This window comes from Pelecanus crispus, chromosome 26 (genome assembly GCF_030463565.1).
Source record: "Pelecanus crispus isolate bPelCri1 chromosome 26, bPelCri1.pri, whole genome shotgun sequence".
Classification (NCBI taxonomy): Eukaryota; Metazoa; Chordata; class Aves; order Pelecaniformes; family Pelecanidae; genus Pelecanus; species Pelecanus crispus.
The window spans coordinates 3,016,522-3,035,542 of NC_134668.1; the positions used below are offsets into that span (position 1 = coordinate 3,016,522).

The 19,021-nt window shown below is 60.4% G+C and overlaps 1 protein-coding gene across 1 annotated transcript; it reads right to left on the reverse strand.

The window, feature by feature from the left end:
- Positions 1-3,215: 3,215 nt before the first annotated feature.
- On the reverse strand, positions 3,216-18,519 carry SP1 (Sp1 transcription factor). Its single transcript, XM_075725020.1, has 6 exons — positions 18,488-18,519; positions 17,264-17,358; positions 15,085-16,588; positions 4,261-4,429; positions 3,893-4,092; positions 3,216-3,783 (listed from the first exon to the last, which is right to left on the reverse strand). The coding sequence occupies exons 1-6, from the start codon at positions 18,492-18,494 to the stop codon at positions 3,464-3,466; spliced, it is 2,295 nt and encodes a 764-aa protein (XP_075581135.1). The 5' UTR covers positions 18,495-18,519; the 3' UTR covers positions 3,216-3,463.
- Positions 18,520-19,021: the final 502 nt, after the last annotated feature.

Sequence of the window (19,021 nt, forward strand, 5' to 3'; positions counted from 1 at the left end):
AAAAGAAAAACCAAACCCCAAACAAACCCCAAAAGTACGTTTTAGGGTGTTATTACATGGGCCACCGGATTTTTAAAAAACAAAACAAAAAAGCCCCAAAAATTAATATATAGCACAGACATGACAAAATCAAACAGTCTCGACAGGGAGGAGAATTATTGCCGGTGGGGGGGGCCGGGGCGGCAGGACCCCCGCGCTGCATAGAGGGGCGGCCCCGGCCCCCCGGGGGGACGCCGCATTAAAGCTGGGGGCCGGGGGGGCCTGGGGACAGCCCCGACGCCCCGAGTTTTCCCCCCAAGCCCCTGGGGGGTTAAAAGGAGGTGGGAGGGGAGGGGGGGCTCGCCCCCAGCCCCTCACCCCCAACCAAGGCACGTCTGTGTGTGTGTCCCACCCCGGGGGTGGCAGGGGGCATTCGGGGGGGCCCGAGGGGCGGGGACCTGGGTGCCGCAGCGGGAAGGGGTCCGGCTGCCCCGTGGCGCCGGGAGCATTGCCCCCCCAAATCCTCCGACCCCCCAAAACACAGGGGGGGGGCGAGCACCCCGGGCTCCACGCCAAGCCCCCCCCCTCCCGGCCGCATTTCCATAGGAAAATTAAATCGGGGATGACCAGGAATGTGACTGGGGAGGGGGCACCCCAAAGCCCAGGCAAAGCCCGTCCCCTCGGCGGGGTTTTGGGATCGGGGTTTGGCACTTGACTCCCGCTGGCGCAGGGTGGGCTGGGACGGAGCGGAGCTGGCGAGCGCGGGGGTCTCGGGAGATCCCTGTTACGTGGTGGGGGGAAAGGGGAAAAAAAGAAAAAATCAACAATTAAATTAAAAAAAAGTTCCTGTTTTCTACCAATTCTCTGTAGCTTCCAGTATCAAGGGGGGGAGGAGACGGACACGACGCGCTGGGGAACTCATAGTGCTTCACAGATTATTAAAATACAAACGCTTAAAGTTTCCTATATAAAAATATACAAATGCAAAAATATATATCGAGAGAGAGAGAGTGCGGAAAGATCGGCCGGAGGAATCGCCACGCTCGCCGCCTCCCTCCCTGCAGAGCTTTTTCTTTTTTTTTTTTCCTTTTTTTTTTAAAAAAAAAACCAAGGTAAAAACACCTTCGCGCTTCACAGTTTGGCTGGGTCTTGCCGCCGATGGTTCGGCCCCGGGGGCTTCCCCCGCTCTGGCGAGCCCACCCCGCCACGGGAAGCATCCGAGCACAGACGAGCTCGGGGTTGGGTAGAAAACGCATCCCCGGCGGGGGTCTGGGGGAGCCCCGGCTGGGGAGCGCTGGTTTAACTCCTCTCCAAAGGCCTTCCCAGCCCACCTGAGCGATTTTGGCAACCTCGGCCCCGAGCCGCCGTCTCCCTCCTGGCAGCCCCGGCTGCGCCGAAGCCCACGGGACGGCCCAGGGCGGGAGAAGGCGCCTGCGGGAGCAGGGAGCACGGCGGTGGGGATCGCCCCTCTCCGCATCCCGGGGATTTTCCTGGTTTATCCTCGGGCAGGGAAAAACAAAACGCTTCTAGAAAACGATAGAGCCAAGCCCTGGCGTTCGGGCGGGAGGAAGACGCCGCTGGCAGGCGCGACTCGGGATCCCAGGTCCGCGAGCACAGGGGTCCCCGCGCCGGCTTCCCCCCGCATGCCGAGCCCGAGCCAGCGCGACGGCGATGCCGGCGCCGCCTCCAGCTCCACGAACCATCGCCCGGAGCTCAGCACCCTCTCCGGCCCCGGCCTCCACACCCCAGGGTCGCTCCTACAACCCACGCTGCCTGCCCGGCTCAGCTCTTCCCTAAGCGTCCCGGCGGGACCCTCTCCTCTCCTCTCCTCTGGGAGCCGCTCGGCGCTCCTCTCGCCCCCAAATTTCTGCTCGAAAACGAGGAGAGATTTCACCCAGCGGCTCCCTGCAGCCCTTGAGGAGGCGGTCGGGAGCCACGTCCCACCGCCGCCTTGTTCCGGGGACGCAATCGAGCTGCCCCCCTGCTCTGCATCACCCTGAGATGAGCCCCCCGGTACGGGGGGACGGCGCGGGGCCCCTCCGCGGCTCCTCCCTGCGCGGGCAGGGGAGCCCCTGCCTGTTCGCAGCCGAGGGGAAAGGGCAGATATTGTCTGGCCTGGAGCAGGAAGAGGAGGGCGTGGGAGGAAGAGCGGAAGAAGACTGAGCCATCCCAGTCCTCCCCGGGCTGGGAAAAGCCAGGTACTGGAAAACCAAAAGGGTTTTCCCTGAACCGTCCCCGTTTCCAACGCCCTTTTTTTTTAAGCAGGAAGCGTGAGGAGCCACCTCCAGCAGCGTCACGGCAAAAGCCGCAAGGCGACAGCTCCGTCCCGCGTCCCCTCGCCGCTGGGACCTCTCCTCGGGGTGGAAAAGTGCCATCTCCCGCCGACCAGCTCCGGAGGCGCTGAGTTTTCAGGATTATTATTATTCTTAAGACCAACGGTGGCCAAAAAATAAAAAAAAAATAGACGTTTTCCCCGAGGAGGACCCGAGCCGTCTCCCACCGTACCCCAACGCGCCGGGTCCCAGACCCTCTGCTAAATAGCTTGAGTGAACCTGCACGAAACCCTTTACAAATCGATCCCACGTCTGGAGCCACCGCTCAGCCCACCCGAGCGGGGATCAGGAAAGCCGGAGGAGAAGGATCTTCGCGAAGAAGATCGCTGGAAAATACAGATCAAAAAGTCCAGTGAAGGGCAGGGGGAGGGCAGCTGTTTTTACAAGGGGGCGGGGAAAGCAAAACCTCACCCAAATAATTACAAAGAAATTAAAGAACAACCTAAAAGCAAAGCATACAAAAAAGACTGGGGGGTTGGGGTGGGGTTTTTTTCTTAATTCTTTTTTCTCTTAAGATTACAATGTAAAATGTAATATAAGGTCTGAAGGACAGCTCAGGCACCGTCCAACTGCCCCAGAGGGTCAACCTGTTCCAAGATAAGGCATCAAAGAGACCAAGCCATGGTCGCAGCAAAATCTCTCCTCTCTCAAACGAACACATTTTATATTTTTATATATATAATAATAATATAGAATCTTTTTTTTTTTCCTTTTTCTGGGGTGTGGGTTTTTTTGTGGGTTTTTTTTTGTTTTTTGGTTTTTTTGTTGTTTTTTTTTTTGCTAAAAAGTATTTCAAGGATCATATACTTTTACCAAGGCATGATGGCGTCGAAGGCTAGCTACGGAGGGGCAGACGGATCTCGGGGAGGGAGTGGAGGGGTGGGGGAAATAATAACAATAAGGTCAAGCCGAAATTAAAAAATATATATATAGCTCTGGCCTTCGTGTGTGGTCACCGGGCCCCGGAGGTTGGACAGCTCAAGGAGGGCTGCGATCCCAGGTAAGAGGAGCTGGGCTTTAGTGCTGGAGGGTGACAAGGGACGTCGCCCTCGCGGTGAAAATAGCTCCCGGCTCCATCGCCGCTCGCCTCTCGGCCCCGTGCCGCCCGGCGCCGCCGTGTCGCCCGCCGGTGCCCGCGTCCCGCTTCGCCCTCAGAACCCGTTGCCACTGATGTTGATGGACTGGAGGTCGGCCACCTGCATCACGTTGATGCCGCTGCTGGCCAGGCGGGCAATGCCCTCGGGGCAGATGGCTTCCATGGCCACCATGTTGGTGGCAATGAGGGCCGAGGGGGTGGCCCCGCCGTTACCCTCCGCTGAGGCCCCCGTGTCCATGGGGACGGCGGAGACGTTCATGGCCACGCTGTTGGCCGCGCCTCCCTTCTTGTTCTGGTGGGTCTTGATGTGCTTGGAGAGGTGGTCACTCCGCATGAAGCGTTTGGGGCATTCCGGGCAGGCGAACTTCTTCTCCCCTGGAAGAAGGGAGGGAGAGCGGGGTCAGGCGGCGGCTGGGCCCCTTCCCCCCCGCCCAGGCCGGCAAAAAGGCAACGGACACCGGGGGAGCAGTGCCCCGAGCCCTACCTGTGTGCGTGCGCTTGTGCCGCTGCAGCTCGTCGCTCCGGGTGAAGCGCTTCCCGCAGAGGATCCAGGTGCAGACGAAGGGTCGCTCCCCAGTATGCCACCGCAAGTGAGCCCGGAGGTGAGAGGTTTTGCCGTACACCTTCCCGCAGCCCGGGATGTGGCAGATGTGTTGCTTTTTTTTACCTGGATCCCCAGAGCTCCTGAAAGAGTCCGAGGGAAAGAGTTACAACAACCCTGAAAGCTCCAGCTGACCAGAGGGAGGGTGAACGGGGTCAAACAAGGCATTTTGGGGGTTTCAGCCTGCTCCTGGGGGTTCAGAGTTGCTTGGGCAGCCCGGTGTTGCTGGATGGGTGACGGAGCAGCCTTACCTTCCCTCGCTGTCTTTGCAGTAGGGGCAGGTACACGCTTCTCTCCGCACTTTCCGTCCTTGCTGGGGCTGCGGGTCCGGGCTGGTCTCTCCTTCCTCCACAGCCGCGTTCTCGTCTCCCAGCCCGTCTCCACTCGTGCCGTGAAGACCCAGCTGAGCACCGTGGTCGCCTGGAAGAAAAACACAGGAGGTTACTGCAGGCTCTCGGTCAGCAAAGCCCCGAGCAGCAGGAGGGAAGCGAGAGGGGCTTTCCCCAGCCTTTCCCCACGGCAGCCGCAAAGCCAGCAAGGTCTCGGCTTGATTGAGCCAAAGGAAGTTATTAATTGCAGCCTTCTCCCTTGGCTTTCCACAGGCTCCCATCTTTTCGAGCCCTGAGAACCCCACACCAAGCCCTCCCCAGAGCCCCGGGGCTCTCCCTGCCCTCCACAGCCCCCAGCAAAGCAGGGGGATCCCCCCAGCTCCCACACATCGCCCCACATTTTGGTCCACGCCCTCCCATTTGCATCCAGAGGAAAGAGCCACGTCTCTCAGGAAAAACAGCCCCCCTACGTCGCTCCAGCCACCTGCCAACTATTTCAGCTATTTCAGCTAACATAGCGCAGAAAACAGAGCAAAAAAATGTAAACCGAGCAGCGCTGGCCAGCTTGAATCGGTGTCAGCGATAAAGCAAGCGTCAAAACATCGCCGGGGGAAACCCGGGCTTCTCTGAACCACACCTTGCTACCGACTTCACCGAGGCCCCTTTCCCCCCTTGTTTTTTGGGCTGAAAGAGGCAGTTTTCCCTTTTCAAACCTGATGAAAGCAACAACCCAGGAGCAAATCTACAGAGCAGATGCAAACCCTCCTGCCAACGCCCCCCCCCGTCCCCCCCAAAAAAAAGGCAGCCATAAATAAAGCAGGCTGGAAGACCGTAGTCTTCAGCAGCATCCATCAGCGAAGATATTATCGGCACGCGCTCACTGGTTAATTACTGCGATTACAGAAAGGGATATATATATAAAGTTGAAAAATCATCTGGCGCTGCTTGCGGAGTGCGGTCCCTCCCTCTCCCAAGGAGCAATTCCCAATTATAAAAGCCATAGGAACCGCAGGGTAGTGCTGACGAGCTCCCAAATGTAGACAAACATAAACCATTCATAATGGGGGGGTTGAGGGGTAGGAAGTTTTTAAGCCTATCAGTTTTCATTGCCGTTTTATTGCTCTACGCTTATGCTGTCATCTAATTGCTTCTCCAATAACCCCATCTACACTTCACAAGTGTTTTATTTCCCTTCAAGCTCCGCTGCTTGATTATTTTCATGCTGAAAAGCCGGAGCGGGCGCAGAGACGGCACGCTGAGTAATCTCTTTTCAGCTGCAATTAACATATGCCAATAGGTCTAACGGCAGATTTAGAGCCGAGATGCTTCCGCCGGACGGGCAGCGGCATCCTTGGCTGGCTACAGGCTGCGATTTGAGCCCAAAATTCACCTTTTTCCTACCAACTTCCTTGCAAGCAGGCAGCCAGGGTTGAGATCACTGCCCGAACATGGTGGCGTTTGAACACGGGGCTGAGATAAAACACGCGTGTGTGCAACGCACACAGGCACACGCTTGTCCCCAACAGCAAATGACGCTGTGCTCTGCTGCTCTTTCCAGAGATCCTCTCCCACTGCTGGGAAATGAGGCCGTGTTGGGGTGAGTCTATCCCAAAAACACCCATCTGGGGGCTTTCCTGATGCTGTTCAGCAGCAGCTGCCCGGATGGCTCCAGCGAGGGCAAGTGAACGGGAAGGACCGCGCCAACCAGCCCCGACAAAGGCTGATGGGGACACCAGGACGCGAGGGACGTCACGGCACCCTGCGGGATGCTGCTTCCCTCACTCCATCTCCTCTTCCCAGTACCTGGAAGCCGCTTCTTAAACAGGGAGCGCAAATGCCACAAGGCTGCAGTTGCCAAAGCCGGCGTTCCAAAAAACAGCCCTCAGCACTGCTGCTGGTGTCCCCAGAGCTGCGTCACGATGGGGCTGCAGGAACGACGGCCACCTCGCCAGCATGGGGACCGAGATGCTGCCACCGGCGGTGGCACCACAGGAGGCCAGCACAGCCTTTTGAGAAGCTCTGCTGGGACAAGTACCTTCAGCAAATCGGTGACATTTGCTTTGAAAACCTGGCTTTCCATGCAACAGCTTCTAGGCAGGAGGCAGCACACCAAGCATCTGCAGGAGAGGTGCCGGCGCTGAAGAAGGATAAACTTCAGACTTGTGTTGGCCCGAAACATCCATTAGCTGCACGCTGGGCTCTCTTCCTGCGGCCAGGAGGGAGTTTCACAACCCAGAGACAGCGAGGGGGGAATGACGAAGAGTTCCTGGCAGCGGGCAGCCTTCCCCCGGCCCACGGCATTGCTGTTACCAGCAGGTGTCAGTGGTGCCCTGGCAAAGCTCAGCGGAGGAGCCGCGCTCAGGAGAGGACAAAAGCCACCAGGAATATCTATTGCCTGGCTACCTGGGACACCGGCCAGCTCAGGGCCGCGATGCCCGACAGCTCTGCGGCAGCATTGCCCGTGATCTGCGTGGCCGGCGGGGGATTTACGTGCGCAGCCGGGCCACACTCCACGTCTGGGCTTCCTCCAGCGAGAGGAACAGCTCTGATTTCGCTCCTCCGGGCCGCGGTGGCAGCAACAGGAGGTCCGCTCTCCCAGGCAGGAGCACGCGAACGGGGAGGCTTGAAATTAGGGGCTGGCTGCTCTGCCCGCCAAGTCCGCAAGGGTCCCAATTTCCTGGGAGAGGGCAGCGCTGGGCAAGCCCTTTGCCGTCGAGGACCGAGACACCCGGAGCATCAAAACAACAACCAGGAGAGAAGGGCTGCCATCAAGGAAATGAACCCTGACTCATCTGCTCACCCCGGCTCTACTTACGTCACGCTGCGGCCGGTTCGTCTGCAGGGGACAAGGCACATGCTGCCGTCTAAGCAGAAGTCGGGACGTCGTCCGCGTTACAGCAAGGGGCTGCGCTCATGTGTCTGAGCCCCAGCGTCGCGCGTTAAAGGACGGCACCGGCCCCAAAGCCCACGTAACCCGGCGCACGGTCCCATCCAGGGCAGGAGGAAACGCTCGGCTGAATCACAGCCGAAAGATGCTGCAAATAACACCCGTGACCGACACAGTCGGACCAGTCCGGCCCTAGGACAGAGCTCCTGCGTGACGGTAGCATTAACAACCGCAGCGGCGATGGTTGTGTATGCCCTCGCGCCGGGACACCGAGGTGGAGGAATATTGGTGGCCATGGAGTGGCAGCGACCAGGCCTGGTCTGGCTGTTCAACAACGATGCCAGGCAGGAGGGAAATTGTTTGTCCCCCCCAAAAGGGGACACAATTTTGAGCCCTGCTTGGAAATCTTGGCTGGGCCCTCCCATACCTCATCAGCAACTTTCCTATGCTCCCCACAAAATTTAGCAATTTTAGGACAAAACCTTTTCAGTGCCCCCCCTCCAGCTCTTGCAACATATGTTTACAGTCTAAAACCAGCATGGAAGGAACGAGGGAGGTTTTTTTTTTTTTTTAAGCTTTATAAGCCAACGACGACAGCTTGCGTTACAGCGACAGATTAGAGATTTCCCTGTCGCGTATGTGCCGTCCGGGGAGAGCTCTTGTAAAAAGGAAGGAGAAGACACACACGCTCTCCCCAAAATACACTTGGGAGGGGGAGAATCCAGCCCTGATGTCTTGGAATGGCTTCAATCTTCAAACATGCAAAAGCCTACGCAGCGTTTTATAGTCTGTTGGCATGTCATATGGAGGAGAAAAAACCCAAATCCTCCTTCTGGTAATCTATGGCTCGCATCTAATTAAGGTATAAATAAATTACGGCAAGAGAAGACAGATCTTGTACGTACACGCTTCATTCTTCACATATCAGGATGCGCCGAAGCCTCCAGAATATTGCAGTTTCAGGAGAAAGCTTGGCGGAGAGAAACCAGCTGGATAATTTACGTTTATTATCTCCACTAATATAGATTACTTCTAAGACCAAAGCTTTCATGAAGGCTGCCAAGCCCCTGGTCCACACTCAGGTCACTGAAATCCTGAAAAAATATATTAATAGCAGAGCAGGGAGGGGGTTTAATCCTTGGAAAACCCTGGGAGGGACTTGCCTGCGAAGACAGGCGACGGGCAGGAGCGACCCCACTTTGCTGCGCCTGGCTCCCGTACCCGACCCGGCTTTGCCCGAAGGAGCCCCTGCTCCCACGGCACGGGACGGGGGTACCGACCTCCGAGACCCCTGAGAAGAGGGGGACTCGTTTGCCGGTCTCACGCTAAGACAAGACCAAAGCACCCAAGTCTTGGCTTGTGACTTCTCTCAAGACAAGGTGTTTCTTGTCTTCTAACTGCTTGTCGGAGGAAAAATGCTTTGGTTTAGTCGTTTTATTTAGCAAACTAAAACGAGGTGAGAAATGCCCTGTGGATAGAAGAGAGGAGCATTTTTAGATCCACCCCAGCTGACCTTAGGAGAGGGGAAACAGTCTCAATGTTCATTTTTAGGGAGGATCTCAGGAAAAAAAAAAAAAAAAAAAAAAGGTTTCTTGTGCAAACTCTGCAACATTGGCAGCTGCAACTCTGCAGAGGCAGGGGAGGAGGAGGGGGTAAGTCATTACCACGCAGAGCGGGCCACGTACGACAAACTGATGTCAGCTTCCAGACGCAGCGAAAAGACGCAAGAGGAAGTTTTAAGGCTAAAAGAAAGGGCAGCAAAACCCGGTGGCATGCAGCCCCGGGGCTCCCCGAACCTCTCGGCACGTCTCCACTCAGGGCGGCTGACAGACACCAAGCGCGAGCCTGAAACCCCGCCCAGATCAAACCTTTCTAGCTCACAACTCGAGTTCTCCCCGCTTCCTCCTCTTTATTTCGGCAGAGTCTGAAAGCCCGGGGTGGCAGTGAGCAGCGTTGCCTCGCTGATGCTCACCGCTCTCCCCAAAACACGCCACCACGCTCCACTCCAGACAGATCAAAGACGATAGAGCTGCACTTGCTACACAAAGGAACAAAGTAGGTTTTGTAATGCAGTCCCCTTGATTTTTATCTCGTTTGATTTCCTCGCTAATTTGCAAAATGAGTTAATCTGCAGTAGGAAGCCATTCATGTAAATTAGCCAAGCTCTCGCTAAATAATTCTTCGGAGTTATGGACAGCGGAGCGGGGAACACACGGTGCCCGGCTGCGTAAGATGGTGCAGTTTTAAAGTCGGACTGCAGCGCATCGAGTAATTGTGTTTTAATCTGGAGTTTAATGACTTGAAAAGCCACCAGGCAAGTTCAGTGATATCCTTTAATTGTTGGAGGTTTCTGTGCGTCACAAGAAATTACACTTCCTTTGGAGAAGAAATAAATAGGGACAGAGCTGCTAGGTCAAGAGCAAGGCGGGCTGCAAGGGCAGACGGAGCCGCGTCCGTCCCCCCCGTGACGCACAGGCGGACCTGGAGGCGAGCGAGGAAGTCACCTCGTCCAGCCTGCAAGACCCCTGACCCTCCCAGGACTTGCTAAATACCTTTGTCGCGCTGCAAACTGAAACGCAGATCTCCCTTGCCCTTTTAATTCCACTCTGGATTGCCACGAAACTGGGATGAAGCCTCTAGTCCTGCCAAAGCCTTCAACGAAGCGGCCCTGCCAGGGCAAACCAGACCACCAGCAACCGGCAGCCAGAGCACCTCCACCCCGTAGCACAGGCACGTCCTACCAAACCACGCCAAAAAAGAAATCAGGTTAGTTAAAAAGAGAAGTCCCTGACGGTGCGCGAGGAGCACAGGAGGAGGAAAATGCCCAGCTGAGACGGGGCAGGGCGATCCCCGTGACCACGGAGGAGGAGGAGGAGGGCTGTGGCCTGAGCCCAGCCCAAAGCACACCCAGGAGACAGGGAAATCCCTGCAGGCGTTCCTCACCGCACCTGAACCTCTCCATTCCTCTCATCCACCCCATTCGAGGGCAGATGCTAGTTCCGAGCCTCAAAGCCCATGCTTTTAATCACACCCCTCTGCCGAGAGGGGGAATTAGTGCCCGCATCACTCACGGCGTCTAACCTAGCCATCCCGCACTGGGCCAGGGAGACGGCTGGACAGCGTGAGCCTCTGCGACAGGGCAGCCAGCGCCCCGAGAGCCGAGCTTGGGAATGGAGCCGCGCTGCAGCTACCCCTGCCCTGGGGCCCAGGATCCAGCTCCTGCAAAGGGGCGATAAAGCCCACGCTGCTCGGCCAGGAGGCAGCGGGGCTGAGGTTGGCACAGATAAAAGGAAAGGAAAGATTAGGGCCCAGCGAGACGGTCAGGAGCCGGGCAAGGAAACTCTTCCGTGAGGAGTCACGGGGCGTGCAGCACCCAACCAGTCCAACCAGCGCAGCTGCCAACCCGCTCCCATTCCCAGGCGGCCAAGCCCCGGCCTCGAGGAGGAGGAGGAGGAAGAGGAGGAGCAGGGCTGCCCCACGGAGCCCCAGACCCACGGCAACTTTGCGCGGGGCACAGCCTCGCCTGGACGAAGCTGCGCTGCAGTTAACGCAGGCATTATATTGGGATCGCTCCCTCTTCCCAAGCAGACCCCAGGATCTCTTGGGATTTGTGTAATTTCTTCAGCAAACCACCCTCTTTATTATGGCAAGGAGAGAGGTCAGCCAAGGAAGCCGGGAGGGTATTTAAAGTCCAGCCCAGCCAGAGTTTAGAGAAGGGAATTTCACAATATAATTATTTTCTGACGTGATGTCATGGGCGTAATGAAACAAACAATTACAGCACGTTGAGGAGAGATCCTGTCAGGGCTTGTTGGCCTGAGATTGATTCCGATTTTCCCCTCCCCTCCACAGATGATGCCATGTGGATGTCTCATCAAGGCCCTGCTACAAAGCTTCCCTTAAAAACAGAAAATAGGAGACAATCAGGTCTTTGTGTCAGTGCCCCACGGCTGGGAAGAGCCCTGTAAGAACAAAGTCGCAGCAGAGAGCTGGGGATGCATTTGGTAAACAGATTTCAAAGGGTTACTTCCCCATGAAGGCCTTTTTTTTTTTTCTTTCAGAAGGATGTCCTTGCTACGTCCCACCGCTCCATTTGACCACAAGCCTCTGTCCAATGACGCACTGAGCCCTGAAAGGGAGCTCGCTGCCAAAACGCCCCCGGGCAGGGGCACGGCTGGCGGCCGGTGCATCTCCCCCATCCCACCAGTGGCCCCCGCACCCTCCCAGGTCCACCTTCCCTGGAATAAAACATCCTTTAGCGCTCGTCTGTTTTGCACAAAACAAGGGCCGTGCATGAGGGATTTAACTCCAGCGCTGGCTTACCGGGAAGCCGCCGGCGGACGCCTGTTTACCCAGCACATACCTCAGCCAGGCAGGGCTCTCTGTCTCCGAGGCGCGGAGCACTAAGCAGCAGGACTCTGCCAGGGACAGGTACGTGGGCAGAGCCGCTCCGCTGGCAAAACTATACGGACACAGAGCTAAAAAACAAAAACAAAGGCCCTCTCCTCCTCCCTAAAGCTCCGTCAAAAGGGGAAGAGAAACCCCGGCATCGCAAACTTCTCGAAATCGCCCCCACCCTGCTTGCCACAAAGCCACGGCGCGAAGAGGCCTCGCGCCGGACGTCCCCTCCCCGAGCAGGCCAGCGCCAGGGCGACAACTGGGCGACGCTGCTCGCCAGGGCCAGGAGCCCACCGAGGCGTCCGAGCACTGCAACACCCACCTTTGCACTGCCTCGCCCACAGAACGACACCCAAAGCCTCCTTCCTTCATCCCGGACGCGGTCCTGCTGCCCGCTGGCATGGGGAGCGCCGGCACCCAAACCCGCGCGTGGGTTTTTGGGGCAATGCCAGCCGAGGAGATCCGCTCCCCCGCTCTGTGGCTGCCTTCCCCTCGCAGCAGAGCCGGCTGCAAGGCCTGTTTGCCCACATACCAGCCCATCACAGTCACAGACCTCCTCTTGTCTCTGCCACCGCTGGTAATTCACAGCCCACCTCACGCCGAGGAGGCGGCAGCCTGCAGACTACCTTAATTAATACAAACACAGCCAGAGATACATCTGCACAGAGCTCTGGGCCCTGCCTCATGCCCAGGAGCAAAAATCCAATTTTTTAAAAGACCTTTTCAGGTGTCATTTTCTCCAGGGGGATCTTTCCCCACCCCACTTTGCAGAACAGAAAGCGAAAAGCAGAAATCTCATCGGTGGCTCGTCCCCAGCCCTCACAAGGGGCCGAAAGCCACAGCGCAGGAGTCCCGCTGCCCACGGACCGGCGCAGGGCTCAGGAGAGGGGACGCGTGCTTCCCGCAGCCCAGCAGCAGCCCGGCCGGGACACCGCAGCGGCCGCCAGCCCTGGAGGAAGCGGAGCTGAGCTCTTCGAAGCAGCTCAGCTACGGCAGATCTGCAGGGAAGCGGTAGGAAACGCGGCGGCTGCAAGCCCGGCAGGCAGCTGGAGTGCACGCTCAGCTACCGAAACCCCTCGCCATGCACCCCCTTCTCCCCACCACACCGTAACACGTGGCAAACCTCGAGCAGCCGGGAAGACCAGCTGCCAGTCTCCCCTCCCAAGCAAACCTGGGTTTTATTTTCCATTCGCCTCCCTCAGAAGCAGAGGAGCTTTTTCTGCTACAAAAAACCCTCCCAACTCTTAGCCTCGAGCAGAAAATGAGCGCAGAAAGTTCCAGCACACGTGGTGCGTGCTTGCAGAGCCGCCGGCAGCTGGAGGGGAGGCTGCTCACGGGAAACGTTCAGCGATTTGGACAACGGGCAGAGTCGGTAACAAAACCACCCCCTTCAGTTGCCATCAGAGAGCTCGGACGGGGAGGGATCCCCGTTCACAGCCCCCCAACATGGCAGGGATGGCCCAGCCGTGGTGCGGACGGAGAGGACGCGCCTGGTGCGAGGTCCGGGGGGGGCTCAGCACCCACTGGAGAGGTGCTGTTTGCGGGGGGACGAACGGACCCATTGCCACGTGCGACTGACCCAGCTAGAGGAAAAACTCTTCCAGCCTGGAGTCAAACCACGCAAACCGTGTGCGTGGATCAGCGCCAGGAAGCTTTCCGTCCCAGCCACAGCCTCCGCGATCTCGCCCTCGGAGCCTGACTCACGGTCCCGTCGCGCAGGGGTCTCGACGGGTCCCCGCAAGCCCTTTGAAACCTGAACCCTGCTCTGGTTTTTCAAACATAACAACATCAAAGCGTCGCCTGAACGTCACATCCTGCGAGCTAAGGAAGAGCAAGGCCCTCGGCGCAGCCGCCAGCGTCGGAGGGTGAATTTGTCACTGCAGATCAAGAGCTAAACACGCTGCTGAGCTAAAAAAAAAAAAAAGGAGGAGGAGGAGGAGGCGACGGCTCCCCAGCGTGAAAGCGTTGGATGGGTGGTCTCTGGAGCGTTCCTCCCTGCCCCACCTCCGAGGGCAGAGCCAGGCACAAATACAGGAACTAGGAGTCGCCCATGCGTTTCTCTGGTGCCTTAAAAACAAGCACGCCCCAACGCGAGCAGCCCCGCCGGGCCGCAGGGCGAGGGGATTCCAGCGAACCCAGGCGGGCGAGGGCGAGAGGGACCCTCCACCACCCGCGTTTCCACGTGTAAAAGAGGTGACGCACCACCAGCTCCCCTCTGGGTGCAGAAACCAGCCTCCTCTAGCACAAGCGGGTCTCTCCGCTCGGGGAAATCCAAGGATCAGGCTAATCCCGACTGCGGCGCAGTCTGTAATAAACCCGCGGACGCCTGCAAGCCAAGCTGCTGTAGCAACAGCCCAAAATACTGCTGCAAAACAACTCCGGGAGAGCAGCCGCCTCCTCTCGCGAGAAGGAAGCACGAGTCAGATTGAGCAACATTTTTTTGCTGCCTCTCAGCTGTGACTAAATCTAGCAACTGCCTTTTTAGCTGGAGCCAGAACAACAACAAAAAAAAAAAAAAACAGAAAACAAAGAAAAACACTGGAAAAAGCAAGCAGAGCTCCTTTTCGGCACCGATTTCTTCTGCGGCAAGAGCTTACGGGCCCCTTGTACAGGCAGGCACGGCATTTCCAAGGGGAAGCCGAGCGGCCTCGAGCTCACGCCCCGTGTCCACACCCCCCTGGGCTGGTGGGAGCTTTTGGGCGACGACGGGGCTGGTCCAGGGGGAAGCGAGCGGGCAGCTCTGCGCCAGCTGTGAACGCGGGCCCGTCTCGGGCAGGATGAGATCACAGCGTCCCACACCAGCACCCAACTTTAGGCTAAATATACGCTTAAAGAGCCCGTTCTTCCGCCTCTGCAAGGAAATTCCCCACGGCTTTTTGTTTGTTTGTTTTCTAGGGGGAGGGCAGGGGGATTTAAGTTATTCCTGGGTTTTATAAAGCTGCGACTCTTTCCGCAGCCGATGAGCTGAGGCAGACTCAGCTCCATGCCCCAACCCCGACCCGAGACCCCCGGGGGGCTGTTGGGGCAGGACAGCGGCCTTGCACAAAACCACGCTTCACCCATGGCGCCGCACACGGCGTCCCCCTTCTCCCCCACCTCTCCTCTCCGCACATCTCCCTCCTTCCCCATTCACAGGCATCTCGCCTGGTGCTTTTCATGCAATCAGCCGCCCAAGAGAGTTAATTAGATCAGAAACTCCCCAAAATGAGTTTCAGCGTCTCCTGGCCATCAGCAGAGGCTCAATACTTCCTTCCCGAGGCCAGCATAAGCACCAGCCCGCTTGCCAACACGGTTTGGCATCGATCACCCCCAGCTCCAGCCCTGGCACGGCTGTGCCAGCGCCCTGAACCCCACAGAGCCCAGACGGCGCACGGAGCCAGCTGCGTGCAGCCAGGCGACATCGTTTGGCCTTTGATTTCCTCTGCCCAGCTACGGAAAGGAACCGAGACAAAACAACTTACCGGCAGTGTTTGCTATGGCCAGCGGCAGCCCTTGCAGCTGATGCACCTGGATCCCAGACGCTCCCAAGGCACTGAGGTTAATAGTCTGGAGGCCGGGCATGGAGGAGAGCTGGGCAGCGTTGACCGTGACAGTGCCGCTGGGGAGGGAGGCGATGGGGGTGAGCGTGGTGCTGGTGCTGCCCGTCTGCCCCAGCGACACTCCCTGCATGGGCGCCAAGGTGATTGTCTGGGCCTGAGGGTTCTGAACCTGAAGGTTTTGGAGCTGGATGGTCTGCCAGCTCACCTGCCCGTTGGGACCCACCGTGGGCGTTCGGATGATGATGGGCCCGGAGTTGGGGACAGTTTGGAGCTGCAGGTTCTGCAAGGCGTCTTGGGAGATGGCTTGAGTGGCAAAGGTCTGGCCAGAGAGCGGCGTGGTCTGGAGGGCCTGGATTGTCTGCCCTCCTTGGACTAGCTGAGGTTGGATCAGGATCTGCTGCTGCTGCTGCTGCTGCTGTGATTGTTGACTCTGATCCCCCTCTTTCTGCTGCCCTGGCTGCAAAGCCACCCCAGAAACTTGGCTCTGCAGAGAGTCCGAGCTCTGGACGCTGCTGACCCTCTGGGGCGTCTGTGCCTGGACATTGGTTCCCACTGTCGCGCTGGTGGAAAAATTCATGATGCCCATGTTACTGGTGGTGGTGGTGGTGGAGTAGCTGTTGGCGTTGGTAAAAAAGGCGCCAGAGCTAGCGTGAGACGTGGCTGTGTTGGTGGAACTGATGGCAGCGCCCGAGGTGGCCGGCTGGGAGCTGCTGTCCGGGGAGCCGGAGCTGCTCAGTGTGACCGTCTGAGAGGTGGGAGCCAGGCTGGCGGCCACGCTGTTGACGGGCAGCAAGGTGATGTTGCCGTTCAGAGCCACGGGGACGTTGGCCACGTACTGGGTTTGCCCTGAGAGGGTATTGTTGGCTAAGCCCACGCCCTGGATGGGGACGGCCTGCTGCAGCAGGTTTGGCATGGCAATGAGGTTACTCGTCCCCGCTCGGCTCGTTATGATCTGCTGGTTCGTGCCGGGGATGATCTGGAGCTGACCAGAGGCATCCTGCTGCACGTTGACTTGGGCAGGGGTGGTGGCAAACTGGAGCTGCTGCCCATCGATGGTTTGGAATTGGGGAATGACCTGGTACTGGATATTTGGGATAACTCCCGGCAGGCCCGTGAGCACCTGCTGGTTCTGCAGGTTGGAAGCGGTCGTGACCACGTACTGCCCCGCGCTCACGGGCCGGCTTTTGGAGGCGTCTCCGCCGTTGCTGCCGTTGCTGCCCTGTTCCTTGGAGGCCGTCGGCGTGCTGGAGCCGGCGGAAATGATCTGCCAGCCGTTGGCGGACTGGGCGATCTGAGCAGCGGCGGCTGTCAGGTCCAGCTCGCCGCTCCCGCCTTGCTGGCCCTGGGAGCTGTTGGAGTTCTCGTTGGGAGACTCGATCCTGCTGCAGGTAGCTGCCAGCAGAGCCAGCGGGGAAGGCTGCGATTCCTGGGAAGGAGAGAAGGAGAGGAGGAGTTAAGTAAGTGGGAGGCGGCCCGATGGGCAGGCCAAAAATAAAAGGGGGGGGGGGGGGGGGGGGGGGAAGAGAAAGCAGGGAGGAGCGTACTTGGAAAAGATAAACACTCCTTCCTGAGAAAACCCACCCACAGCCGGAAAAATACAACTGCCAGACACAGGGCTGTCAGGCCGGGACAGACTGAACCCACAGGGAAAAACCCTCTGGGAGGGAGGAAAGGGGAGGGAGTCTGCATGTAAAAGGCAAGGAGAGATGTCTCCTCCACCCCAAAGCGGGCAAATCTCCCCACAGCAGAGCAACTCCAGGGAAGGACAGTCATTCCTGGGCACCCCGACCTGGAGAAGGGCCAGTTGGGGCTGTGGTGTTTACTGGGAGCAGGGGAACTGACGCGTTTTCGAGGGCCCCACACAGAGCTGGGGGAGGAAGGGAAGCCACAGGCGCTGCGGGTCGGTGCTCTGGCGGGGCATTTGGCAGCGTGACGATCTCCTGGCGCGCACTCGCCCTTCTCTTCCTCTGCCCAGGGGAGAGGAGCCGGCGTAACGCTCGGCTGGGCCAAACAAACACCTCGGCCTGGCCCTGGACTTTGCCACGGTGAGCGGAGCCAGGAGGCCACCAGCTCGGGGCTGTTCCTCCCTCCCCGCACTCACCTGGCCCTCCCCACCGCCCGTGCTGCTGTTACTGCTGGCATCTCCTTCGCCCTTCTCGGGCTTCACTGTCGCCATCTCCTCGGGACTCTCTTGGTCTGCGCGGGTGGGAAGCAACAGCGGGAGTTACGGACATTTCTCGGTGGGAGAGGGGGACGAGGAGCACAAGGACACACGGGGAGTCAGGGGCAGGGAAGGCAGGAGGGCTGGGCGGGGGGGACGGCACGCTGGCAGGCACTCAGGGGGGACGGTGTGCTGCTCGGGCACCGGTGCGAAGGGGCTGGGAACCGGAGGGAGCTGCCAAAGGGGAGCTGGCAGCGGGACAGGCGGAGGAGGACCCGGCCCAGCTCCAGGCCCCAGCTCCTCCCCACCCACTCGGGACACTCCCTGGCCCCCATCGAGGTCCTCCCCGGGCCTCCCCTTTGCCTTCCCCGCTGGCCTGGGAGCGCACCTCCTACCCCGGCCCTCCGCGGAGCCGCCCCGGCGGCCCTCTGCCTGCCCTGCCCACGGGATCCCCCGCCGCGGATCCAGCCCACGGGGCTCCCCGGGGCTCCCCGGACCCCGGCTCCCCCACCCGCGCTCCCCGTGACCCGGCCGGGAGAGGGTCCCTGCTCCCCCCAGCCCCCCCTCTCCCCCCGCCCGGGAGCCTCCACACCCGCCCCGCTCCGGCAGCTCCCCCCCCGGCCCGGGGCCCGTACCCCTCGCCTGGGTCCCCCCCGGCCCCGCTCCCATGGACTCCGCCCCCCCCAAACACCCCCCCAGCTCCCGACCCCCCCCCGGCTCCCCCCCCCCCGCATCCGCCCCCGCAAGGCGCCTTCCTCGGGGGGGCCGCCCCCTCCCCGGTACCTGCTCCCACACCCTCACCCCGCAAAAATCCTCCTCTCCGCGCCCGATCCCCCGGGACCCTGCCGCTCACCTCCCCCCCGCCGCCGCCCCCCCCCATTACCGGGGCCTCCCCACCCCCCCCCCCCCGCCGCCCCCTCCTCCGCTCCCAGCGCGGCCCGGCCCGGCCGCGGGTCCCTCCCCCGAGGCCTTCCCCCTCCCCCGGGTCCCTCCCCCGGCAGGTCCCCCCGGCGCGGCGCGGCGAGGCCCGGCCCGGCGGGGCCCGGCCCGGCGTGGGGCGGGGCCGCCTCTGGCCCCTCCGAGCGGGCGGGCGCCGCCGCCTGCGTGTGCCTGGGCGGCCGCGCGCCCCTCGCCCCCCCGCCGGCGCGGCGGGCCCGTCCTTACCGCTCATGGTGGCCGGGGGGGGGCGAGCCCGAGCGGCGGCGGGGCGGGGGGGCGGAGGGGCGGGCGCGCCCGGCGCGCTGACGAGGCGGCCTAACCCCGCCGGTGACCGCCAAGGGGCTGCCGAGGGAGGGAGCCGCGCGCCGCGGCCCCGGCCCCGCGGCCCGCCCCCGCCGCCGCGCCCGCCAATGGGCCGCCGCCGCGGGCGGGCGAGTGACGGGCGGGGCGGCCAGTGGGGAGCGAGGGCGGGCCGGCGGCGGGGGGAGGGAGGGGGGAGGTGCCCCGCCCCCGCCGCCCCGCCCCGTGGGGGAGGGGGAGCGCCGCGGGCGGCGGCCAATGGGGGAGCGGGAGGGGGGGGCCGGCGGCCGCGGGGGCCAATCGGCGCCCGCGCGGGCTCGCAGGGAGACCCCGTATGGGAGCGGCCGCGGCGGCGTGGGCCGCGGCGTGACGGGCGCGGGCCGCCGCCAATGGCAGGGGGGAGGCGGGGCGGAGGAGTGAGTGGCGGCGGCGGCGGCCAAGCGGCCGCGCGGGACGCGG